This window comes from Lutra lutra, chromosome 6 (assembly GCF_902655055.1).
Source record: "Lutra lutra chromosome 6, mLutLut1.2, whole genome shotgun sequence".
Taxonomy (NCBI): domain Eukaryota; kingdom Metazoa; phylum Chordata; class Mammalia; order Carnivora; family Mustelidae; genus Lutra; species Lutra lutra.
Window position 1 is genome coordinate 94,348,320 of NC_062283.1, and position 23,712 is coordinate 94,372,031.

Here is a 23,712-nt window from a genome sequence, read left to right on the forward strand (position 1 = left end):
AACCTGACTGCTCATTGTATGGACAGCCGTAGTGGACTCAAGCTGATCTCCTGCTTCTATTCTCAGTCTTTTGCAATTCTTGTTCCACACAACTCCTAAAGTAATGTTTTAAAACATAAATCACGTCACTTCCATACTCACAACCTTCCTGTGTCTTCCTAGTGCACTTGGAATGAAATCTAGATTTCATACTCTGACCCTCTAGGCCATTCCTGATCCTCTACCATCCTTGGTCCCTGCCCCTCCCCCATTGCCCAGCCCCTGCCCCCACCCCCACTGCTGTGCTGCAGCTTTACTCCCTGCTTCAGTCATCAGACAGACCCGGCTCATTTTTACCTTTGACCTTCGCAGTTGCTGCTCTCTCTATCCAGGCCGTAAGGGACACTCTTCCACTAGCTCTTTGCAAAGTTGATTCCTTGTCTTCCAGCATGACCTGCTTCATGGAGACCGTCCTTGTCCAGCCCTTTTCAGAGGAGCCTGTGCACCCGCCCCAAGCCACAGTTCTCTGCTCTTTCATTGCACCCGTCTGTCTCTCAGGTTATCCTGTTTGTCATTGTCTCCCTTCACTAGAACCTCAGCTCCAGGAGCTAAGGGACCCTATCTTGTTTCCCACTCTGCTTTCTAATTCTGACATCTGTGCTTGACACAGCTGTTTGTTGAATAAATGAGTGGCTCGGGCTGGCCAGGTCAGATGTTATTAGAGTGATACGAACTGGATGGAAAGTTAAGTAGTGTCCAAGAAGTTTACAGTTGTTTAAACTGATTGTTTAGTATTTACCTCCAGTTTCTAAATAGCATGCTTACATTGCTAATTATCAATTGTACAGCTTGACCCATTATTACTGACCTGACAGTCTGGAAACTGAAGACATAGCTTTGCTTTTCACGCCTTCTCTGATCCCTGTCTGTCCACCCATCATGCATTTCCCATCCTTCCATGTTCTCATCTTCCCAGCATTCTTGTATTATACTTTTGATTAGAACAGTATTGTGTATAACTATGTAAAAATTGATGATAGCTAAGCCTTGTGGTAAACCATGATTACTTTTTCTTTCCTGCATGACTTTTGCTTTCCTTGCTGGTGTTTGTGTTTGCTTGCAAAGGGGCCTGCATACTCATCCCCAAATCTTTCCCCAGTTATGTAAATCTCTTCTCAGTATGTTCAAACACTTTTGTTATTCTGTCAAGTTTATCTGTAAGAAGTGAATCCAAATTGGACTGGATTTCCTCTAAGCTTGCTGCCCGCTGTTGCCCTGCATCTCTCTTCAGATCATCCTGGGGAGTCCTTCCATGTCCCTCTTGGAATGGATCTCCCAATTGCTAGATCAGAATCTTATCTTTTCTGGGTCTATTTCCAAATTTGGACAGAGCACACAGAGCTTCTTGAGAAAAGCTCATGGGGCTTGGTTTTTTTCAGACCTACTCCTAGAAGGCATCTTTATTCTGGCTTTCTACTTGGTTGATAGCTTGACTGGTCATGAGGTAGCAAAGCAAACTTGCTATAATATGTAAAAATACCCACTGTCACTTATAATTAACCACAATTAATATTGACGTAGAAGATTAATTTTTTCTCTTTAGCACATAGCTTTTAATTAATTTCAAAAGATTTTCTCAAATGATTGTCACATGAGACCTCAACTTTGATCTATCTACTCTTGCTGTTATAGTCTAAAAAATATTTTATGGACATTTAATGTTTTATAGCTGAATGAACTAATTTAAAATTATGTTTACTGTGATAATAATGGTATTCTACCAATTTGCCTGATGGTGAGAATCACCTAGCATGCCTGGGGGAAAATGCTCACTTCTGGGCAACAGCAAAATCCGTCTTTTGGAAAGGGGTCTTAGAATCCGAATTTTCAGCAAGGATTCCAGAAGGTTCTTTTTTTTTTTTTTTTTAAGATTTTTTTGTTTATTTATTTGACAGACAGAGATCACAAGTAGGCAGAGAGGCAGGCAGAGAGAAAGAGGGAAGCAGGCTCCCCGCTTAGTGGAGAGCCCGATGTGGGGCTCAATCCCAGGACCCCGGGATCATGACCTGAGCGGAAGGCAGAGGCTTAACCCACTGAGCCACCCAGGCGCCTCGTCCAGAAGGTTCTTAACATGAGAAACATCCTCTGGAGATTAGCAGTGTTTAAAAAGAGGCTTCAAATGAAAATTTCTCTTCATTAACAATGTGTCTTCTCTTGACATGATGTAGAAGATACAAAATGTCCAGTTCAAAACACAGATGTTCTGTACCTGTGTCTTGATAAATTTGGTCATTAATATGTCCGTTCCTGAGCAAGTATTCCCATTGTCAAGTACAATTTTGGCAAAATCTTTTTGCCAGAAATTTTTTTTGCTCTTACCTACATTTTGCTACTATTATAAACTGCAAAATAATTCATTTCCCAAGGTCGTCAGGTTTGAGGTAAATGTAGTTATATTTGAAGGGAAAAAAGTTATCTGCAGAATGACAATTACTGTTTGAGGAAAGGATACAGAATTTCGACTCTGTTGCCTTTTTAGGAAGCCTCCTTGAACTTCATCTGAGGTGGCTGCATGCTAATTACTTGAGGAGGAACCAAAGTGACAGAGCAGGGGGCTGGATGAAAACAGGTGTTTAATAATGCGTGGGAGGGGACTATAGGAAAGATTTTAGTAAGATCTATTTTATAAAAAGGAGGCCGAACCCTTTTCTCTTTTAGAAATGTGGGCAGCAAATTCTGAAAACTTCAAGAGGAAGCAATCATTTATTTAAAAATTCTTTTCATGTGTTCCTTTTGGAAACGTTTGGCTTTTTATTTTTGCCTCTGTTTGTACTTCAGGGGTCTTTCCTTTCAATGAAGTGCCTGTTTTGCAGTACACTGCCTGGTGTGAAGTAAATTCCAGTCTTAATTGGGGTCTCTTAAAAGCTTTTTCTAAAGGGTTTCTCAGCCTCCCTGAGGAAAGGCCACTGTTGTTTGTCTAAGGTGCCCTGACGAGGGCCTGCTGAGCATTGCCTTGGACCTTCCTTCTAGAATAAAAATGTTTCTGACCACAGGTGGGTAGCCCACAGGACTGAGCAGGGCAACCCGACAGGGTGATTCAGGATGGCAGCAGTTGCCAATTTCATCTATTTAAAGGGACTCTGTGTTTTTCAAAATTTTTCTACATCTGTAAATTTAACTCGCGCTGACCTGCCAGGCTGTCTGTGGAGGACCCGGCTGAGGATGGAAACTTGGAATAAGCCAGAACGAATTAACTGAGCTCATGTTGAATGTTCCTGTGTGCCTAACAGAGCAGTGTTTCATTTTCCTAAAGTCTACTAAAATGGAATTATATACATATGTGCGTAACTAGTGTTTTCTCGCTTGGAAAGTACTCGGCTGCCAATTTTGTAAGAAAACACAAAAAGATTAAAATCAAACTGGAGATTTTAAGAAGGATCTAGAACTGTACGCTTTTAAAAAGACCTAATCCCCTTTAGTCATCAGACCCTGCATGGACTGTCAGAACACACGGATATCTCATTTTTCAAATGACAAAAGGTGTTTTAATTTATAAAGCCCTCTAAGTGATCGTAGCAGAAGCCTTTAAGGAACTTTCTTTTCCCCTCTGTTAGGTGGGGTGGGGTAGAGATGAGGTTGGTGTGTGACATTTTCATTCTGTCTTCAGTGTGTGAATAAACAGCTTTACAGGCAGTAGTGAAAGTCTGTATTCGTTTGTTAGAGCTGCTGTAACAAATACCTATGGACTAGGTTGGGTTAAACAATAGGATTTCATTTTCTCACAGTTCTGGAGTCTGAAAACTTAGTACTTAGGACTTAGAAGTCCAAGATCAAGGTTGGGTTTCTTCTGAGGCTCTCTCCTGGCCACTTTCTCCCATATCCTCGTATGGTCTGTGAACATACAGGTCTATCCAATCTCTATTGTCTTACCAAGACACTAGTCATCGGATTAGGGCCCACCCATTGTGACCTCACTTTACCTTAAATACCTCTTTAAAGGCCTTATATACAAATACAGTCACATTCTGAGGTATTTGAGGTGAAGACTTCAACAGATGTATTTGGGGGGACAAAATTCAGCCATAAGAGTGTCCTTAAAACAAGCCTACAAACTGAGATCCATTCACAATGGCCCATAAACACCCAAGATCCATTGTCTTTTTTCTGGTTTCTTCAGTTCTACTTCCTAACAGATTATAGCTGCTTTCCTTCTCACCTTCAACAGTGACACATATTGAGTAGAAACGACCTGAGGAAGAGGATGCATTGAAGGTGTGTTTCAGGAATGGGAACCAACCTAGGTCACCAGGCAGTGCCACTTAAGAGATGAGCGTGGAATGTAAAGATTGTATGTGGCAGAATTAAAAATAGTCTATGTGAACACTGTTTCTGCCATATTTGTGTTAGAAATAACGACCTCTTGAGTAGAGCGCCACATTGATAGTGTAATGCTAAGAAAAACAGTGCTTATGAAGAGGGGCATCCCAGTGTGGTCAGCAACTATGTATGTACCTCCTGATTAGTTTTATAATCTCTGAGGTCCCTGAATGTGAGACACACTTATTTTTTTTAAAGATTTATTTATTTATTTATTTGACAGACAGAGATCACAAGTAGGCAGAGAGGCAGGCGGGGGGACGGTGGGAAGCAGGCTCCCCGCCGAGCAGAGTGACCAATGCGGGGCTTGATCCCAGGACTCTGGGATCGTGACCCGAGCCAAAGGCAGAGGCTTTAACCCACTGAGCCACCCAGGCTCCCCAGCACACTTTTTAGAGAGATGCCTTATTCCCAAACGTCACTACATAGATACTCATCTTTTCTGTGTTTGATTTTTTCTTAGTCTGTATGCTTTTATTATCTTAGATGTGTTTGATATCCATCAGAGTGACATGTTTCTTCACAAAAAGCTGCTAAAATAAGAAATAGAATGAATAGGGATGCTAAAGAAAGATAATGTTAAAACACCTGTCAGAGTAAAGCCAGAAAAAAATGTTCTCACCAGGAAATACAGCAACCCCGCTGAGTCAGGTTGGCAATTCAAAGACGATTCATGTGTGACTAAACACATTTGTATTATATCCCATACACATTGCAAAACATCTAGCAGGCTTCTGGTAATGGCTTCCTATGTCTCCCTAAACTCTTCACTGGGGTGGACAGATTGGGTGGACTTGTTCACCTTGTCACAAGGCATGAAAATAGTGCTTCCAAAAGATACCCACCTCGGTGAGGTTCACGGTTCTTTAATATAAAGGGAACTGGTACCTCAAGCCATGTAAGCACACAAGTAAAATGGGTGCCTCCGAATCTAGCAATCCTAGATCATCCCTCAAAAGAGTTGAAAACTCTTCAGACACCTAAGAGATGACTTAATTTTTTGGCATCTTTTGGCCAGGAGTTTCCTAGAAGTAAGTTAGATCTTGAGATGGCTGAGATAAAAAGCATTCCTAAAAAGCTCCATGCAAGACCCAATTGTTTTGGATCTGTTTGGATTCTGCTCTGAATCCAAAGGGTGATGGAGTGGGAGTTGGGGGTGTGCAGGAATTCTCAGCCAAGCTCCACACCCATTAGTTGGGAGCCTGTCACTTTAGTGTTTCAAGGCATCGAGTAGATTAGAATCGGCCACTCAACGTAAGGATGGTTAAAAAGTCACAGAACATTGGTGTTCTTCCAAGTGAACACATTTTTTGTGGATTTGACCCTGATATTTCAGATTTAGAATTCAATATCCTAAGACCTAAAGATGAAGTCTTATTATATACAATGGAAATAACTGATAAGGATTTCATTCAGTTCTTATGGTTTTTGCTGTGCCAGTCTGTTATTTTCATTGCCGGGTATCTAGTCCTGGGGCAAAAAAGAAAGAGCACAAGGTTCCTGTTAGATCTCAAAAAGGAAGTGGTACAGAATAAACACAGGTCCCTTTGACAATGATTTCTTAGCCAGTCCAATAGATGATGATTCTCAGTAAGTGTGAGTCCTTTAGGACTTAGGCATTGATGTTGAGTTTAAAGGTGGCCTTAACTGTAAAGAATATGAAGTTAATAGAAACACGAAATGGAGCTTTTTCTCCTCAGATTTTGACACTAGACATATTTGGAAACAGGAGTAAAATGCAACTTCCTGTGTTTGGCTGCTATAGTGACTAACACAGGCTTTTAAAAGCAACAACTTGTAGCTCAACGAATGTAGACAGTTTGATAACTAAATTTTCAACATGGTTCAGTAAGAATTCACCAAGTGTGCAGTAGGTCTTTTGAGTAAAATAGGTTTGTGTGTTTTTTTACTTTACTTTTTTATTTTTTTGCAGGTACAAGTATAAAAATAAACTGTGCGCCTTCTCCTCTGGTGGGAAATAGGGACAAATCCAGTTCTAGCTGTTCTCTCCTGTTCTTATAGGTGATGTCAGCCTTCTTGCGTTGTGACTTTCCTTAGGGTATTTCTGCTGCAGAGTGATGGTGATTTCCCTTGAGTGCTAGTTGGTCTCTGCTGCTCTCAGCAATTGGCCCAAGACCAGTGGAGAACACAGGTGACTCTGTGCAGGAGTCTGTTTTGAACAGAGTGTTTTTGTTTTTCTAGAGCCCTCTAGAAGACCGGGGAAATAGCTTTCAAACAAATTTCACCATCCCAGTTGCTCCAGATCATAAATGACCCATTTTCTAGAGTTTATTCCCTTTGGAACCTTTTAATAGTCCCTTCTCCACCTGTTTGTGTAGGAGTAGGAGAGGAAGTAGTAGAAGGCATTGGCCTTTCTTGTGTATTGGTGATGCAGTATGACCCTTTACATATGTTATTTCTGTTAACCCTTGCAACAACCCAAATGCTAAATTGTATTTATTGTATTGTATTGTATGGCATTGTATTATGCCATCCTGTGGATCAGGAAGAGGTTCTGAAAGCTTGAATGCCTTGTCCAAGGTTACCAGCTAGGAAGTAGAAGAACAGATGATTAAATTCAAGTCTTTCTGCCCCAAGGCCCATGTTTTCTCTCAGTGGAAATTAATAGGTCTGTGTTTTTACTTAAAATGATTCTCTGGGGGCACCTGGGTGGCTTACTTGTTAAGTGTCTGCCTTCTGCTCAGGTCATGATCCCAGTGCCCTGGATCGAGCCCCGCATCAGGCTCCCTGCTCGGCGGAAGCCTGCTTCTCCTTCTCTCACTCCCCCTACTTGTGTTCCCTCTCGTGCTGTGTCTCTCTCTGTCAAATAAATATATAAAATCTTTTAAAAAAAAAATGACTCTTTCTCCCTTTCTTCCTCTCTCCCATTCTCCCTCTCTCTCGTTTCCTTCCTTCTTTCCTTCCTCTCTCTCAGCATATACTAGGTGTCACCAGGGTGCCAAGTAAGCTCAAGGATAAAATAAAACATTTTCTTACTTCTCTGGAAGCTTTTATACAGAGCATAGGAAGAGTTGTTCATTTCTCCATTTGTTTTTGCTTCCGTAAGATACTGGTATAACAGGAGATGTTTGATTCTCATTTGAAAGGTGAGATAAGAGAAGTGGTATTTTCTGTTCAGATTGGGAAGAAACTTGCTGCTGGTTGCCAGTCTTAAAGAATGATTCCATTGGGCATGTTGCATTGTCTCATCAGGTATCTGCCACCATAGCACTACTGGGCTACCACGCCGAGGACCTTGTAATTCTACCAGTTTCTGATGTATTTAGTGAATCAAAAGTCTAAAGTATCGATACAGAGCTAAAGATCCGTAATGTCATAATGTGACAGAATTTATCTCAGGTGAAAAATACGGTTTTATAGTTTTCTATGTGGGTCCCTATTTTCTGAGAGATTTAAATTCTCACAGGTAATGCCTGAAAACAATGGAAAACCAAAGGCAATTTGGACTTGGTTTCAGGTCACTCAGATAATTTGCCTTTCCGGTTTCTTGATCATGAAACTAAATTGCCTTCTGAGTCCCCCAGTTAGGAGAAAGAAGATGAAGACTGCAGAAAAGTCTGAGTTGCCTAACATGTTTTGAGAAGGAAGAAAGAAATGTTGTCCGTGTGGGGTGTTAATTTTTCGTCACTCATTGCTATATAAAAATACAAAATTCTTTAAAGATCATTTCACATATAAATTATTCCAACTGTTTTTTCTCAGTTGTTTGTCTTTGGTGGATTGTCTTTTTAAAAGGACACAGTAAGCCGCAAAGCCAGTCTTTGTTCACCTGAAAAATTTGTCAACAATGTCTCTACCATTCTTATGAGTGTTAATCATCCTTCCTGCTGGCTTTGATATTTTCTCAATTTCAAACTTTAGTGTTTGTTATGTTATCATTCAAAATATTTGGAGTTCTGCAGGAAGGCACCATTGGAAACAATTTCCTCTGCATGAAAAATCTAAAGACCTGCTAAAATAAATCATAGCCTACTTAGGCCAGGCCTTGTACATTCATTATTGCCAGACATTTGTCCATGATTTATTCATTCATTTTGTAAATATTTATTAAGTACCTTCTGTGGCCTGGGTACAGAGTGGGGGCACCACCTAGAATAAAAACACTTTTGATGCCTGTCCTCATGGGACTCTCGATCTAGTAGGGAGCACTGTGACTTTCTCTTCATATACTTGCTCCTCGGAGAGGCCATTCCCCGCCCCCCACTTGTTTAATAACAACAACAATTAAAAGTTATTTTTATGGCTTCTGGAAAAGTTGATGAATTGCAGCTAGCTGCTTCTGATTTCAGTTATGGGCTTTTCCCCCACATCATTCTAGTACACATTCAACATTCCTTTAGGCCAGTATTGAAAATCTCAATAAAAATTATATCAAAAAAGAGGGGCGCCTGGGTGGCTCAGTGGGTTAAAGCCTCTGCCTTCGGCTCAAGTCATGATCTATCCTGGGATAGAGCCCCGCATCAGGCTCTCTGCTCAGCAGGGAGCCTGCTTCCTTCTCTCTCTCTCTCTCTGACTGCCTCTCTGCCTACTTGGGGTCTCCATCTGTCAAATAAATAAAATCTTTAAAAAAAATTATATCAAAAAAGAATTTTGGAATAAGATGGTTGGCTTGATGGTGCCCTAATTGGATTCAGAGCCTTTCCTTGTGGTGTTCTCCCCAAGTCCTGCTGGTACACCTCGTTCTCTGGAATGCTTGCTTGACACACATGTTGTTTGAAAAGAAAGAAACCAAAATAGAACATTTTGTAAGTGGGAATCACCTTAGTGCCTGTGTTGGTGAAAAAAAGATTAAACTCAACCCTAAGTCCGTCATTACTATGAAGTTATTTTTTTTTAAAAGACAACTAATGGAATTCTCTCCCTTCCCTGCATCCATCCCCGCCCCCCCTACAATTAGATGTTACAAACTAAGGAATGTTAATCCTTTGCTTTTCAGTGACTTCTAAATGGTTTCCTGCCTAATTTGGATGGGGTCTTTCTACCTTTTAAGCACTGTTATGAAACTAGACTAAATCTCCATAACCCTCAAACAGCTTAGCCCTGAATTTTTAACACAGAACTTAGAGAGTGTGTTAGGCCATGACTGTCACAAGAACGAGTGCTCAACCGCCACCCCTGAGCCCCTCCAGCCACTTACATCCTCTTTTCTCTCACGTGCCAGGTTTCTGTATTGGAATGGTGGTTACTTGAATAATGTCAGCCCCTCTCATAGACAGTAAGCTTCCTGAGGGCAGAGATCCAATCCCTTTTTGCTTACTATTATGGCTTCGTTGCATTACCTTGTCTATGATAGTTGCTCAGTACATTAATTATGAATGCATGATTCCATCCCACATTATGCACATTTTTCTACAACTTCATCTTTTTGTGGAACTCTCCTTCCTCCTTGTCTTGTTTTGTCTGGAACCCACCTATCCTTGGCAGTGCTTCCTTGGTAACTCCATAATGGAGGTTCTGCTCTCCTTCACCATGGATATGTGATCCGCTCCTGGCTACCACTCCTGCCTGCTTTGCTTCCAGTAATGTGTGTATTCTCACTCGAAGGACATACCCTTCTGCACGTTCCTCTTCACAGTTCTGGTGCCGTCATCCCCTGACTTCCTGCTCACTTCCTCACATTCATCAAGTGAGGCTCAGGCTCTCCTCTGCCACCCAGAGTCTCACTGTTATCCGGAGAGAAGCCCATCCCCATGTGGTTAGTCAGTTCTCTTGCACTTCTGGCTCTTTCCCCTTGGTCCATAAACATGCCCTAGAATCCCCCACACTTGTGACTTTATAACAAATAAACTAACCTCTGTCTTGTACCTGATGATTCTCAGTACAGGAGAAGTCCAAGGTTCTTTATTATGTACAGCCTACTGCCTTCTAAATGTAATCATTTTCTAAGAGTTTCCCCCTGGCCCTCAACTGCCGCTTTTGTTTGGAAGACTCCCCCAAGTAACTTCAACATTGACTTCCTGCTGGTGTGCCAATAATGTATTTCTGTCTGCTGGACATCTTCCCCTCAATGTCCTGCCAATACCTGAAGTTCACGCGGCCTGAACATAAGCCATAGGTCTTTCTCCAAGTCCTTTCTTGGCATTCCAGCACACGTCCAAGAGCTTCAGGCCATAGAATCCTCCGTGATTTCTCTAGACAGTTCCCCCTTTTCCTCACTTCTTCCTCAATGTCCCTTGGATCCATTCATCATTTCTAATTCATTTTCACTGCTCTCCAAGTTCAGATGCCTGGTTGTTGCCGTCATCTCTTAACTGAACTACAAGAATATAAATCTGGGGCCCCTGGGGATTCTTCATGATATAAATTCTCCTCTCAGCATCCTGCCCAACACTGTATAAGCCTGTAGGTTTCATTTCTGCCTTGGGTGGATAGTCTGGAATTATGCACGCGGCCGCCATTCTCTTCACAGGTACCAGACTTGGGGACTTGGTGTGACTGCCAGGGCACTGATGGACTATAAACAGTGTTACCACATTATAGGTAGATTATCAGGGCCCTTATTTATCCACCAGATTTTTGACCTAAAGATATTGGTCCAGATTTAATATGTTATTTTATTAATACTTCTGTTACATTCATCCACAATGGGCAAGTTTTCATAACTGTATCTCTGGCAAAATTTAGCTGCTTACTTAAAAATTATGAAATTTCATTATGAATAAGATCTGCCCGTTTCTCCCCTGAAGTTTCATCCCTATGCCTGTGTTCAACAAACTGAGTGGCTTTTGTCCTAACAAACAGGAGTAAAATTTGCTTAGTTGATGTCTTGCCCAGTGGAGATGTGTTGACCTTTTCTCCTTTTTTACAAACACAGCACAACCTCCACACACCATGACCTGCTCCCCACCCCAGACTCAGGGAGTTGTAGGATATGGTTAGTAAGGGAAAGAAGGTAGACAGTTGCTTCCTTTCTTATTTTTCACTTCACTAGCAAAGTTCTTGATATTTCCATGTAGAGCCATCAAAACTTTTCACAGAACCCTTTGCTGATTGTGACCACAGTGGTATTCAAAACTTGAAATGTTTTTATTTAACAATAAAATTCATTTTCCATTTGCGAAGTGATCCTGTTGTCTACTCAACCAGAGTTTCTTTAAACCCCAAATACAAGTGATATTATTTAATCTGTTAAAATATCCTGCAGCAAGTCTAGGGGCTGTTGGGCATGTCCGAGCATCAGGATGTCCTCCAGCTGCACAAACATGCTCATTCTGCAGGCCTACCGGCCATGAGTTTAAACTCTGAAATTCTTTGTGGTGCTTGCAGACAGATGGAAGTCGTTAGTAGCTTTTCCCTTTGGGGGTTTAAAAATAATGGCCGCCTCCATTAGAAAAACAAGTTAAAAAACTGGAGATATCAAATTCCTAAAATTAATACTATGGTAAATAAGGATTATGTGCAATCAAAGGACCGTAGATAATATAAGCAAAGGACACACTCTGCCTTCAACTAGCATGAACCAAACTGTGAAGACACTGGGGCCATTGGTTTACAGAGCCAAACAGTACCTGCTGTAATTCTTTGGGTTAGTCCACAGAGGAGGTTGGAGGTAGAACTGAGTTATTATTCATTAGGGTTTAAGTCTTGCCTTCTCTTAGAATAGAGCTCTATTCCCACCCATATCCCTCTGACCCATTTTGTACAGAGGAGACCCTGGAGGCCAACTCCTGACTTTAAATCCCACTTACCAGCTTTGTGACCTTGGGCCAATTACTTGGCTCTCTCTGGACTTCACCTTCCTCATTACAAAGTGGGAATGCTAACAAGCCCCTACCTCACAGGGCCATTTGATAGTTAAGAAGACACCATTCATAAAGCACTTAAAACAGGTCTTCATGTGTCCTGTAAGATCTATGTATTCAGTACAGATCAGTATGAGAATCAGAATTTTTTAAAATTGGAAAGGAGCCTAGAGATCACGTAACCTAGTCTCCTCATCTCAGCAATGAAATATTGAGGTCTTTGCCGAAGGTCACAGGGCTATTAAGAAGCAGAGTCGGGTGTGGGACTCAGCTCTCTTCTTGGCTTACAGTCAGTCATTCCAGTTGGATGGTTAAAACCCAGAACAGTAACTGAGATTTATTGCCTGTCTTGATTATGCAACATCTTCTTTGCTTTTTGCCCTACGAAGAATCATAATGCCCTTCTAGAGCTACCAAGAGGTGCTACTGATTCGTCAATTTAGCTGTTGTATTCTAAGGAAGACAGACTCAGGAATCACATGACCTAGATGATGTCTTTGCCATTAGTTAATGACTTGGGAAGCCCCATAGTCTCCTTGGGTCTCAGTTTCTCCACAGGTAGTTTTTTGTTTTTTTTTTTTTAAGATTTTATTTATTTATTTGACAGATAGAGATCACAGGTATGCAGAGAGGCAGGCAGAGAGAGAAGAGGAAGCAGGCTTCCTTCTCAGCGGAGAGCCCGATGTGGAACTCCATCCTAGGACCCCGGGAGCATGACCCGAGCTGAAGGCAGAGGCTTTAACCCACTGAGCCACCCAGGTGCCCCATCCACAGGTAGTTTTTAAATATATATAGGATAGGGGCGCCTGGGTGGCTCAGTAGGTTAAGACTCTGCCTTCAGCTCAGGTCATGATCCCAGTGTCCTGGGATCGAGTCCCGCATCGGGCTTTCTGCTGAGCAGGGAGCCTGCTTCTCTCTCTCTCTCTCTCTGCCTCCCTCTCTGCCTACTTGTGATCTCTGTCAAATAAATAAATAAAATGTTAAAAAAAAATATATATATATATGATAATGTAGAACCCCTGTATTAAACACAGTTGCAGTTCCCATAACGGATAACTTAGTATTCAGTGTTTCTACAAATTGCGCGTCTTGGAACTGCTGCATGATTTCATATGCAGAGTGCAAATAAATGTAAAGCTGCCATTATTTATGAACAGTAAACTGCTTCTTAACCTTTCATCTTGCATAGGTGAGCTTCCAGTGTAGCACAGTTTCAGGGCAGTCTCAAAAGATAATAGATGGGTTAGTTTTCCCAGAATCTGGCAAGGGAAGGGAGATGTTATTTGCATTTTTCATATAAAGAAATTAATAATGATATCCCTTATAAATAGAAGAGCTTGCATAAAGGTTATCATTTTTGAGTGCTCTCTCATCTGAGGTCTTGCTAAGACTGCAGATTTCCATTTTGTAGCTAGGTAACTTTGCTTTGGAATGCTCATGTGTTTAGATGATTCTCAGACATAAAGTTCAGTGAACAGGGACAGACCTTTATAAAGGAGTGTGCTGTAGAAGTCCACTAAGCTGAAGTTCAAGAATAGGTGACATAAATCAGTGGTAATAGGGGTTAAAACAATGGTTATTTGGGGGAATGGGTGGGAGAGGGTGGTTATGACTGGGAAGAAGCACAAGGAAGCTTTCTGGGTCTGGAAATAATTCTAGACTTTGATCTGGATGGTGATTACATACACAAAATCATTACTGTCTGTAAATATACCTAAAAATTATTTTGAAAAAGCTCCATAGTTTAATTTGAGTGGCAAATCTTACCCAGGTCCCTTTAGATGACTTTATAGCTTCTTTCAGTCATAGAGGACTGGAAATTGGCAAATACGGAGTCGAGTTATAAGGGCAGTCTTCCTCCAGGGGGACTAATATAACTTCATTTGACTCTTAGGATATCAATGTCTTTCATATTCTATTCTTTTTCTTCAAATTTGGTTTCTTGTTTACATTCTATTCTTTTTACTCTTACTGGATTTTAAAAGATGGTGGCTACATAATTAAAATATTTTCAGCCTTGATTATCACCTTAATGTTGATTATTCTTTAAGCAGTCAGCTAATGAAAAACAATGTTTTTCCCTGTACCAACCAAGATCTTTTCTAACTCTAAAATTGTATTCTCAGATTTTTAAGTAATGCTATATACATTGATATATAGAAAGTTCACTCATTCTCTAGTTCCTTTTTACATTTTTCACATTTAACCATTTCACATGTTCAAAGACTTGACCTTATAAATTTTCTTTCATTTATTTTCCCATAAATATGTAACATGTGTCTATTTTGAGCACAGGAGCATGGCAATGAGGATGTGGGGTTTTTTGCTTTTTGTTTTTTGGGGTTGTTTTGTGGGTTTTTTTTGGCTTTACTTTAAAAGGTCAGCCATCCTTGATTGGATCACTTTCAGGCCATTCCTTCCTTGATTTCCACCGAAAAGTCTACTCATCTTTTCGGTTCCCAGTCAAGTCTATCACTCCCTGTGAAACACTCCCCAGTCACCTCAGTCAGTGTTGACTGATCCCCTCCCTGTGCTTCCACCTTTGGGCTCTTCTCCCACCTTTGTTCCAGTGCCTCCCACCTGGCTGGCATCACAGAGCACTGATCACATCTGCTCCCCCAACCATTCTGCAAGCTCTGAAAGGGTGAGAATCCTGTCCTACTGTCTGGGATCTCCCAGGACCTTTATGGTGGGTTCGTGGCACTGAGTTAAAGCAGGCCTTGCTGGTCAGTAGTAAAGAGGGCCATCTCTGACTTGGAATCCAAGCTCTGCCACCCACACAGTGTGTCACTTGAGGAAGATACATATTTATCCATTTTAAGTCACATAATTTAGTCAATAAATGTTTATTTAATCTCTCTCTATATGAAAGCACCTCCACGTACATTGCCGAATACTGAGCTAGACATTTAGTCTCTGTGAGTCTTTTCTCATCTCCAAAATGGGACTGATAATAGAATCTATGTAAGAGCTGTCATGAGAATTAGCATGAGCCAAGGCAGGTAAGGTACTTAGCGCAGAGCCTGACGCACATATGCACTCAACAAATATCAGTGATCATCAATTCTGCTGTTAATAAAGTGCTCACTAATTTCCACTTTCAGGAGAGAATCAAACGCAAGGTGGGGCAGTGGCTAGTTCATTGCTGGGTACTATGCATCAGACCTTTCACACTGGCATCAGCTATGGGGTTTCTATTTCTGAATTGTGCCATTCACTCTTCCATCCTTATGAGTGCAGGGCATGAGATAGGAAATGAGTCCTCAATTGTCATGAAATAAGTTTCAGTCCTTTAAATTTACTTTGATTCCCAAATAAAATTCTATTACTGAAAAAAGTTCAGCTTCAGTGATTTAAAAATAAAGAACAAGGAACCTTTTTTATTCCCAGATTTGTCATTCTGTGTCATCAGTATATGATACTAATCCTGGTATGGTGAGAGAGAGAGAGAATTGGGGGTATGTTTGGATCAGGCTCACAGTAACTGAGTGGATACTTGCTGACACCATTTTTCAAGGCTCGTTATCTACCCTTTTGAAAGATGTTGGATGTCAATTACCTTATTTGGGTCTATCATGTGCTGAAAAGTGATGAAATAGCAATTTGATGACCTATAAATATCTCTCAGTGATAAAACACTAGAAATAGATATGATTGATAAAAAGAGATTTTTATGAAACAAGATGGGATCGGGAGGGAGACAAACCATAAGAGACTCTTAATCTCTCAAAACAAACTGAGGGTTGCTGGGGATGGGAGGGTAGGGATGGGGTGGTTGGGTTATAGACATTGGGGAGGGCATGTGCTATGGTGAGTGCTGTAAAATGTGTAAGCCTGATGATTCACAGACCTGTACCCCTGGGGCAAATAATACATTATCTGGTAATAAAAATAATTTAAAAAAAAAGAGATTTTAGAGAGAAAGATGGACAATTCTAAAGCATATTAACTTCCCAAAAACTCTCTGAGCAGAAATGTTTACTCTTGGTAAAAGCAGGACTCCCTGAGGTCTCCCTACAGCTGATATCCTCACCCCTGTGAACCTCGTAAATTCTCATCCTCATGCACCTCTATGCTAGCTAACGCCACATTTATACAAACGAATTCTTTAAGATACTTATAGATTTGTAGAAAAGTTACAAAGATAGTACGGAGTTCTCATATACCCTCCTACTTAGTTTCTCCTGTTATTCATCTCATGTATGAGTATGATACATTTGTTACAACCAAGGAACAGAGCACTGGTGCATTACTGTTAACTAAATTCCATAATTTATTGGAATTTCCCTCATTTTCCCCAAATGCCCTTTTTTTGTTTTTTCAGGATTCCATCCAGGATACCACATTGCATCTATTTATATGTCTCCTTAGCTCCTCTGGTCTCTGATCGTTTCTTAGACTTTCTTTGTTCTTAATGATGTTGACAGTTTTGAGGTGTATTGGTCAGGTAATTTATAAATGTCCCTCATTTTAGTTTTGTCTGATGTTTTTCTCATGGTTACAGTGGGGTTATAGGTTTTGAAGTATGATTTTCTTCCATCATATCAAGGGTACATGTTATCAACTTGACATACTACGGATGCAACTAATCAAGATCACTTAGCTGAGGTAGCGTTTGTCAATTTTCTCCTCTGTAAAGTCACTCCTCCCCCTCCGTTTTATGTTGCAGTCCTTGGAAGGAAGTCCCAGTGTGTAGTCCACATTTAAGGAGTGGGGAGTTCAGCTCCACTCCCTTGAGATGGAGTGTTTATCTAAATTATTTGTAATCTGTACAAATTTGCTTTCCCACATTTAATTATTCAATATTTATATTAGTATGTTATTATTTAATCATTCAATATTTATATCAGTGTGATATTATCTATATCAGTATTTGATATTTATCTCTATCCATATTATATATATTTATTTTATACTTTGGATTATTATCTAATACTACATCATTTATTTTGTTGCTCAGATTGTTCCAGCTTTGGCCTTGGGGACTCTTTCAGTTGGCTCCTATGTGGATTGACATACTCCCATCAGTATGTTTTTTGAGCCCTTGCTTACTTTCTGGCACTGTAACATGTTTCAGGCTAATCTGGTGTTTCTTTTCTTTGAAGAGCACTGTTAGAAACCAAGATCTGAGTACCAATGTGCACACTTGGGGTATTGTTGCTTCTAGGCTTTCTGAATGAACAGAACTTTCTGAACGGAACAGAACAGAACTATCATGATATTTCCACCTCCAATGCAGTGCCATAGGGATCATTCTAACCGCCCCATCCCCCCACTTACCAAAAAGCTCGCTTTCCAGCAGTGGCTCCCGACATAAATTATCCGTATACTTATTTATTCTGTCCCAGTGTACTTGGATAGCAGCTTCAGAATTGTTAACTCATACTCTCATGTAACGCCACACACCTTGATCTTTGTGTTCCTTTTCTCTTACTGTCTGTCAGGGATCATTCATCTTACCCCCACAAAGGGAAGATTTTGGTACAACCCAAAGTAAACTCTGATCAGCATGAGAGTAAGGATCTCCATTAGTGAACTCAAGACAAGGATAGCCACTTGGCTTCTTTGGAAACCATTATCAAGTCTCATCTGCGATGGCTCAGAGCATGAGTTTATCCTAATTTTGTTGTCGACTTGGTTCTGGGTCCAGAAATTATGTATGCCCCTGTATATGATAGTACATGTATGAAGGCATTCGATTGAGAGAGGCCTCATGTAAGGATAGGAAATAAAGCCAAATCTTCCCTGAATGCTGCTGTAAAGTTCTGTGGCCTTTAAAGGGGAAAGTGGCAGACTTATACTGGAAAACATAAAAACTGTAAAATAAATAAATATTTTAAATATTTTAAAACAATCTCAAGTGTGAAAAAGAAACTTCTGATGAAGGGCAGGTTACTTTTCAAAACATGAAAATCAATCAAAATTAACCTTTAAAACAGGAAATTTAGACTTTCACCTGGGATTTACCTAGCAATTTGTTCTCATCTGGATGCAAATATAAGATTCAGGTGACTTGTGAAAAAATTTTTTAGTAAGTTTCAAACAGATTTTAATAGTAAGTTGATTCAAATGAAAATTATAGCAGTATCAATGGAACTGACAGTATCCTAGGTGTTTGGAGAAGAGAGTTTATATTCTGTTCATACTACTCAAAAGCAGGTGAAAATCCCTACGCATTCATGATTCAAGAGACATACAATGGCAGTATGGCCAACTGTGCCAACATATGGTTCCTAATTGCAAGCCTGGTTTGCTCTACTAACCCAACAATTACAAAATTACAAATGAATTAAATTTTCTATCAGAAAAAAGATATGTATGTGTGTGCACTGCTCTGGTCATTGGCACTAGCCCGGACCTTTTCCAGAGCAGAGATAAAGACTAGAACTGTAGATGAATAATAAAGATAATGGCAGTTAATTTCTTATGAAGCTATGAATTTAACACTAAGGTTTTAATTCTTCACTCACTCAGTCTCCTCATTTGTCACCTAGAGAATTACTTACTTTTTGCTTTGTTTATTTTTGTTTTGAGGAGAAAAAGCAGATTATTCTTCAGTGGTTTGGGTCAAAAGCAGAATTTTTATGGTGTGTCAAGGAACTGGATATGTGGCTTGAGAGAGAAAAGGAAAAGCAGATGCATGTCTGTAGCCACAGAGATGAATTTGAGATAAAAACCCTCATTCCCGTTTGTGTAACAGTCAGCCCTTATATCTTTCACAACATTGAAATTATTCAAAATTAAGCCCTTCAGCATAAAATCTCAAAAAAGAAGAAACACCAGACACTCAGTTCCTCCCTAGGTTTGCCTCTTGTTTGAGGAAGGTAGTGGACAAGAGTGGAAGTGAAGTAAATCAGGATTTTACATTTTTACTTGGCTTAGCTTCAAAATCACTCTGTCCTATATTTCTCTCTGCCCATTGTACTTTGGTCCATATGGGCAGGGTAAAGTAGGGTCAGGAACCATGCATGGAAGAAACAGTCACTGCAGGATTTGCATTTCTATCTGAAACTAGAATAAACATTGCTAGAGGGAAAAACGGAATTTATCCTTCTTGTTTGGAAGCAGCTCATAAGGATTTAGGTATTAGTATAGATGGATTGTCTTTTCTCATTCAGTTTAAGATTTCTTTAATTCTGGTATGCCAAGTGATTTTTGATTCAGATGTAGACATTTTTATATTATGCTATGGGACTCAAAATCTTATTGAATACTTTTTTTTTTTTTTTAACTCGCTTTGTCTACCACATCTCCAGCATTGGAAGGAGGGGTACTGCCGGGTTACTGCCAGGTAGAGGTAAAAATCCAGGTTCTCCAGTCACCCTCTTTTGATACCTTGTGGTGGAAATGGGGGCAGGGGATGCTCCTCATTCCTCTTGGGGATGGTGGTATTTCTAGATCCCAGGTAGTCTGAACTGATACCACAGTGGATAAGAGTGGTCTTGTTCCCACTGGATATTGGTTTGATACCACCCCAATATTTATGGGGATGGAGGAGGAGAGACACCTCATTACTGCTGCGTAGGGGTGGAAGGCCAGGCTCCCATGTGCTCTCTGCTGACACTGTAAAGGATCATTCATTACCAGATGGTAGGCATGAAGGTCCCAACTCCTTACTTGGTCTTTCATGACATCTCTGACAGGGGAGTTGGTTACAGCTTCATGAGGGTAGACTTCTAGTCTCCCCACTCATCCTTCCCTGGCATTCACGGTGATCATTTCTTTTGTGGTGTTTGGCTGGAATAGAGCAGTTATTGACTAAAGGGTTTCCTTCTTCCTAGGCTGTCCCTTTTTTTGCTGTTCTGGCTGGAGAGCAGCTTTTGTGGTGGCTTTTTTGGTCTATGCCTCATAGTGTCTCCAGGTTGCTGACTCCTTTCAGCTACAAGTCTGGTGTAAGTGGGACAAAAAGAAAACCCGGGATCTCACCTTCATGTTGTTTCTTGGGTCCTGAAGTCTCAGGGTGGTCTACTTTCTTTTCACTTTGCAGAGTCTTCTTATGCTTTGTTTATGTATAACATCTGGGGTTTTTAAGTTCTATTTAAGAGGAGGAATAGGAAAATGTAAGTCTGACTCCATTTTTCTGCAGGCAAAAGTCCTTACCATTCAATTCTGCCTTTGTTTTGTTTTTTTCCAGCATTTTATTATGGAAGTTTTCAAGATGAAAGAATTATATGGTTAATCATCACGTATCTTGCTTCTCCCCAAATTCAACACTTAATGTTTTGCTGTATTTTTTTTTAGTATGGTTTTTATTTACTTTATTGTATTTATCCATCTGCCCATTCCATCCATCCGTCCATTAATTGTTTTTGCTGGACATCAGTACACTTTACCCCTAAGCACATCAGCATGCATATCATTAATTGGAGTTCACTATATATTGTTTTTTAAAGGTGAATTTTATATGAAGTAAAATGCATGATATCAAAAATATCATTTGATGAGTTTTGTATGATCTGTCCCTTATTGGGATAATTTCAGTCACCCCACAAAGTTCCCTTGAAGCCCCTTCTCAATTAACTTTAACTTCCATCACATTTCAAGAAGAACTACTGTTCTGATTTTCTTTCTTTTTTTTTGTTATTATCATAAATTCATTTTGACTCCTTTAGAACTTCATATAAGTAGAACCACATGGTATATATTTGTATTTTGTTGTTCTTGGCTTTTTTTTTCAACACAGTGTTTTTGAGAGGCATTCATGTTATTGTCTGTATCAGGGGGTCGTTATCATTATTATTGCTGAGTTATTTCGTTACATGAACAATACCACAGTTTATCCATTCTGGGCTGCTTCCAGTTTTTTGCCATTACCATTTAACAGTAGCAATAACATAAGTCATCGTTGTCTACCTTCTGTTTTGAGCATAGTGCAAGGCAGCTTAAGGTTTTGGGCCTTTATCTAATTAATAAGATGATTAAGGCCCTAAAGATATGTTCTATCACATACAATACCCACATTTTCCATGAATTTCTTATTGTTAGTGAAAATTATTGGTTTATTGGAAGCTATAATTTTCTTTTAGAATCAAAAGATGGTTTTAGCATTGTAAAAGTTAGAATTAGCTTCTTGGCACGAAATTTAATTTTGCGAAGGAGAAACCATGGTTTTAACTACACTGTAACTGTAATATTCATTACTGAGGATGCCATACTAGCCTCTGGAGGAACATCCTATTTCAGGAATACTTAGAATGCTCTAGTCCTTCACAAAATAGTGTCGTAGTTGCTGCAATGGATTCAGCTGGGTTTCATAGACCCCTGTTTGTCTGGCCTTACCTATTATTTAAGCCTCTTGCTTCTTTTCTATTTTCCCAAAATGATTATCTAAGGGGACTATAATTTCTGATTGATTGATTTACTGATTAATATTAGGGGAGTTCTACCAGCTGGGAAGTGGGACAAAATAAACTTTACGTGAGATTCCAATTAAAGTGGTCATGCTTGCTATTAAAGTGCAGGAAGAAATATGACGTTGTTTCAGACTTTTTATTACAGCTTTTCTCTGACTTTATTTTTCTTTATACAGTTGATGGACTGGACAAAGCTTCTCTAGCAAATTCAGATGGCCCAACAGCAGGCTCACAAACACCTCCCTTCAAGAGAAAGGGGAAACTCTCCACCATCGGTAAAATCTTTAAACCTTGGAAATGGAGGAAAAAGAAGACCAGTGACAAATTTAGAGAAACCTCAGCAGGTATGAGTATCATAACTTTACTAGAAGATAAGTTGTTACATTTTTTATAAGATAAAAATTGTGTCTTGTAGGGCTTTTTTTCCCCAGAAAAAAAAGGCCATATTTGAAATGAAATTAGACTTAACTTAGAGTCCTGATTTGCCTGCTTTCCCACTCATTGACTTTCTAATATACCCTTGTTTTTAAAAATGTAGTTCATACAGAAAACTAGTATGGAGGGAGGGGAAGTCAAAGAAGGTGTAATAGAAAATTAGAAGCGGAAATGTTATTTGTCAACATTGTAGCTGAAATAGCCATTCACACACACACACACACACACACACACACACTATTATCTATCTACTTAGTTCCAGTAACACAATCCTATTTGTTAATTTAAGAAAAATTTTTGAATGTCTTTTTTTAATGTGTTTGTTTTATGGGAAAAATAAATGTAAATGGCTGTTTGAAAGAACAGTGTTTCTGTATTTTATTGTTAAATTTAAAATTTCCATCATACCTTTAAGACAAATGAATGGTTTCTGTCCTAAGGGAGTCAGAACACTATTGGTGTGTAAATTTTTTTTATTATTTTGTGGATTTGTTAAGCTTTAAGAATTACATTATTTCGTACCTTTCATGTGGACTCATGGGAAAAATTTGCTTTTTATCTCAGGCCAGAACTAAGCCCAAGTTAAACAAGTATTACCTTTAAGGTAGAAAAGCATTTATCTCTTGATATAAGTTCAACATTCTCTATGCTTATATTGTCTAATACAATTGCTTTATCAGAATTCCTCATTGCACCAAGGTTAATATTGTCGGTGTATGTAGAGGGTCACGGAGCATATTTTACTGTTCTGTGCTAACATAGGAGTTGGCCTTTAGTTCTAGAGCTGTGAAATAAAATAGAAAATACCTCAAATAGCCCATAGGTATGGGATAGGGACACCAAAGCTTCCTAACGAAATTGCCTGTGGTGCATTTGCTGCTGTATAACTTCTTTGAGCATGTAATATTTAATAAAGAAATAATGATACCATATCTGGGATTTGTTTCAAAATCCTGGAGGTGGGGTGAGTATAGATGAAAGAAGATTGGCCACAAGTTGGTGATTGCTTAATCTTGGTCATGGGTACTGGGGGGTTATTATTCTCTCCTCTCTGTGTGGACATGTTGGAAAATTTCTGTAATAAAAGATAGGGAAAATAAAAGAGACCTGGCTTAGGGGGAAATAAAAATAGATTGGTTATCACATTTTCTATAGTTTCTTTTCTTTCTTTTTTTTTTTTTTAAAGATCTTATTTATTTATTTGACAGAGAGAGATCACAAGTAGACAGAGAGGCAGGCAGAGAGAGAGAGGGAAGCAGGCTCCCCGCTGAGCAGCGAGCCCGATGCGGGACTCGATCCCAGGACCCCGAGATCATGACCCGAGCCGAAGGCAGCGGCTTAACCCACTGAGCCACCCAGGCGCCCCTTTTCTATAGTTTCTAATTGGTTTCTTGGATTAGAAGACAATGGCAAGTGGACAGAGTGCTGTGCTGAGTAAGGACATCTGGGTTCTGGTAGTGTCTTTGCCATCGAGGTACCCCGTGACCTTGAGCAAGTCAGATCAGAGTCAAATGAGGTTATTCTAAGGTGCTTTCATTTCCAGATTCTGTTGTCAGTCCTTGACTCCTAATCCCTGGCTGGACATCTTGTTCTCCCATATTCTTCAGTTGTGAATGGAACCACAACTGGTCTTCTTATTGTCCTCCTCTCACATTTCCCTGAGTGTTGAGAGAATCTGGCCCTTTGGGTTGCCATGGCTACCCAGGATGGGAGTAGGGCTCCAGACAGTGCCAATAAGAAGATACTGAGAAGGGAGGATGGAAGTCTCCTCTTTTGTTTAGCTTGCCCTTTACTTGAATCTTGGA

At 39.9% G+C, this 23,712-nt stretch overlaps 1 protein-coding gene across 6 annotated transcripts in view; it reads left to right on the plus strand.

Moving 5' to 3' along the window:
• The window catches only part of PHACTR2 (phosphatase and actin regulator 2), a 271,743-nt gene that overhangs the window by 154,097 nt on the left and 93,934 nt on the right, over positions 1–23,712 (plus strand). For all 6 annotated transcript variants that reach the window (XM_047732858.1, XM_047732861.1, XM_047732859.1 and 3 more), the window contains exon 2: positions 21,649–21,816. In XM_047732858.1, the coding sequence (XP_047588814.1) occupies positions 21,649–21,816 (168 nt within the window). The remainder of the gene's footprint in view (positions 1–21,648; positions 21,817–23,712) is intronic.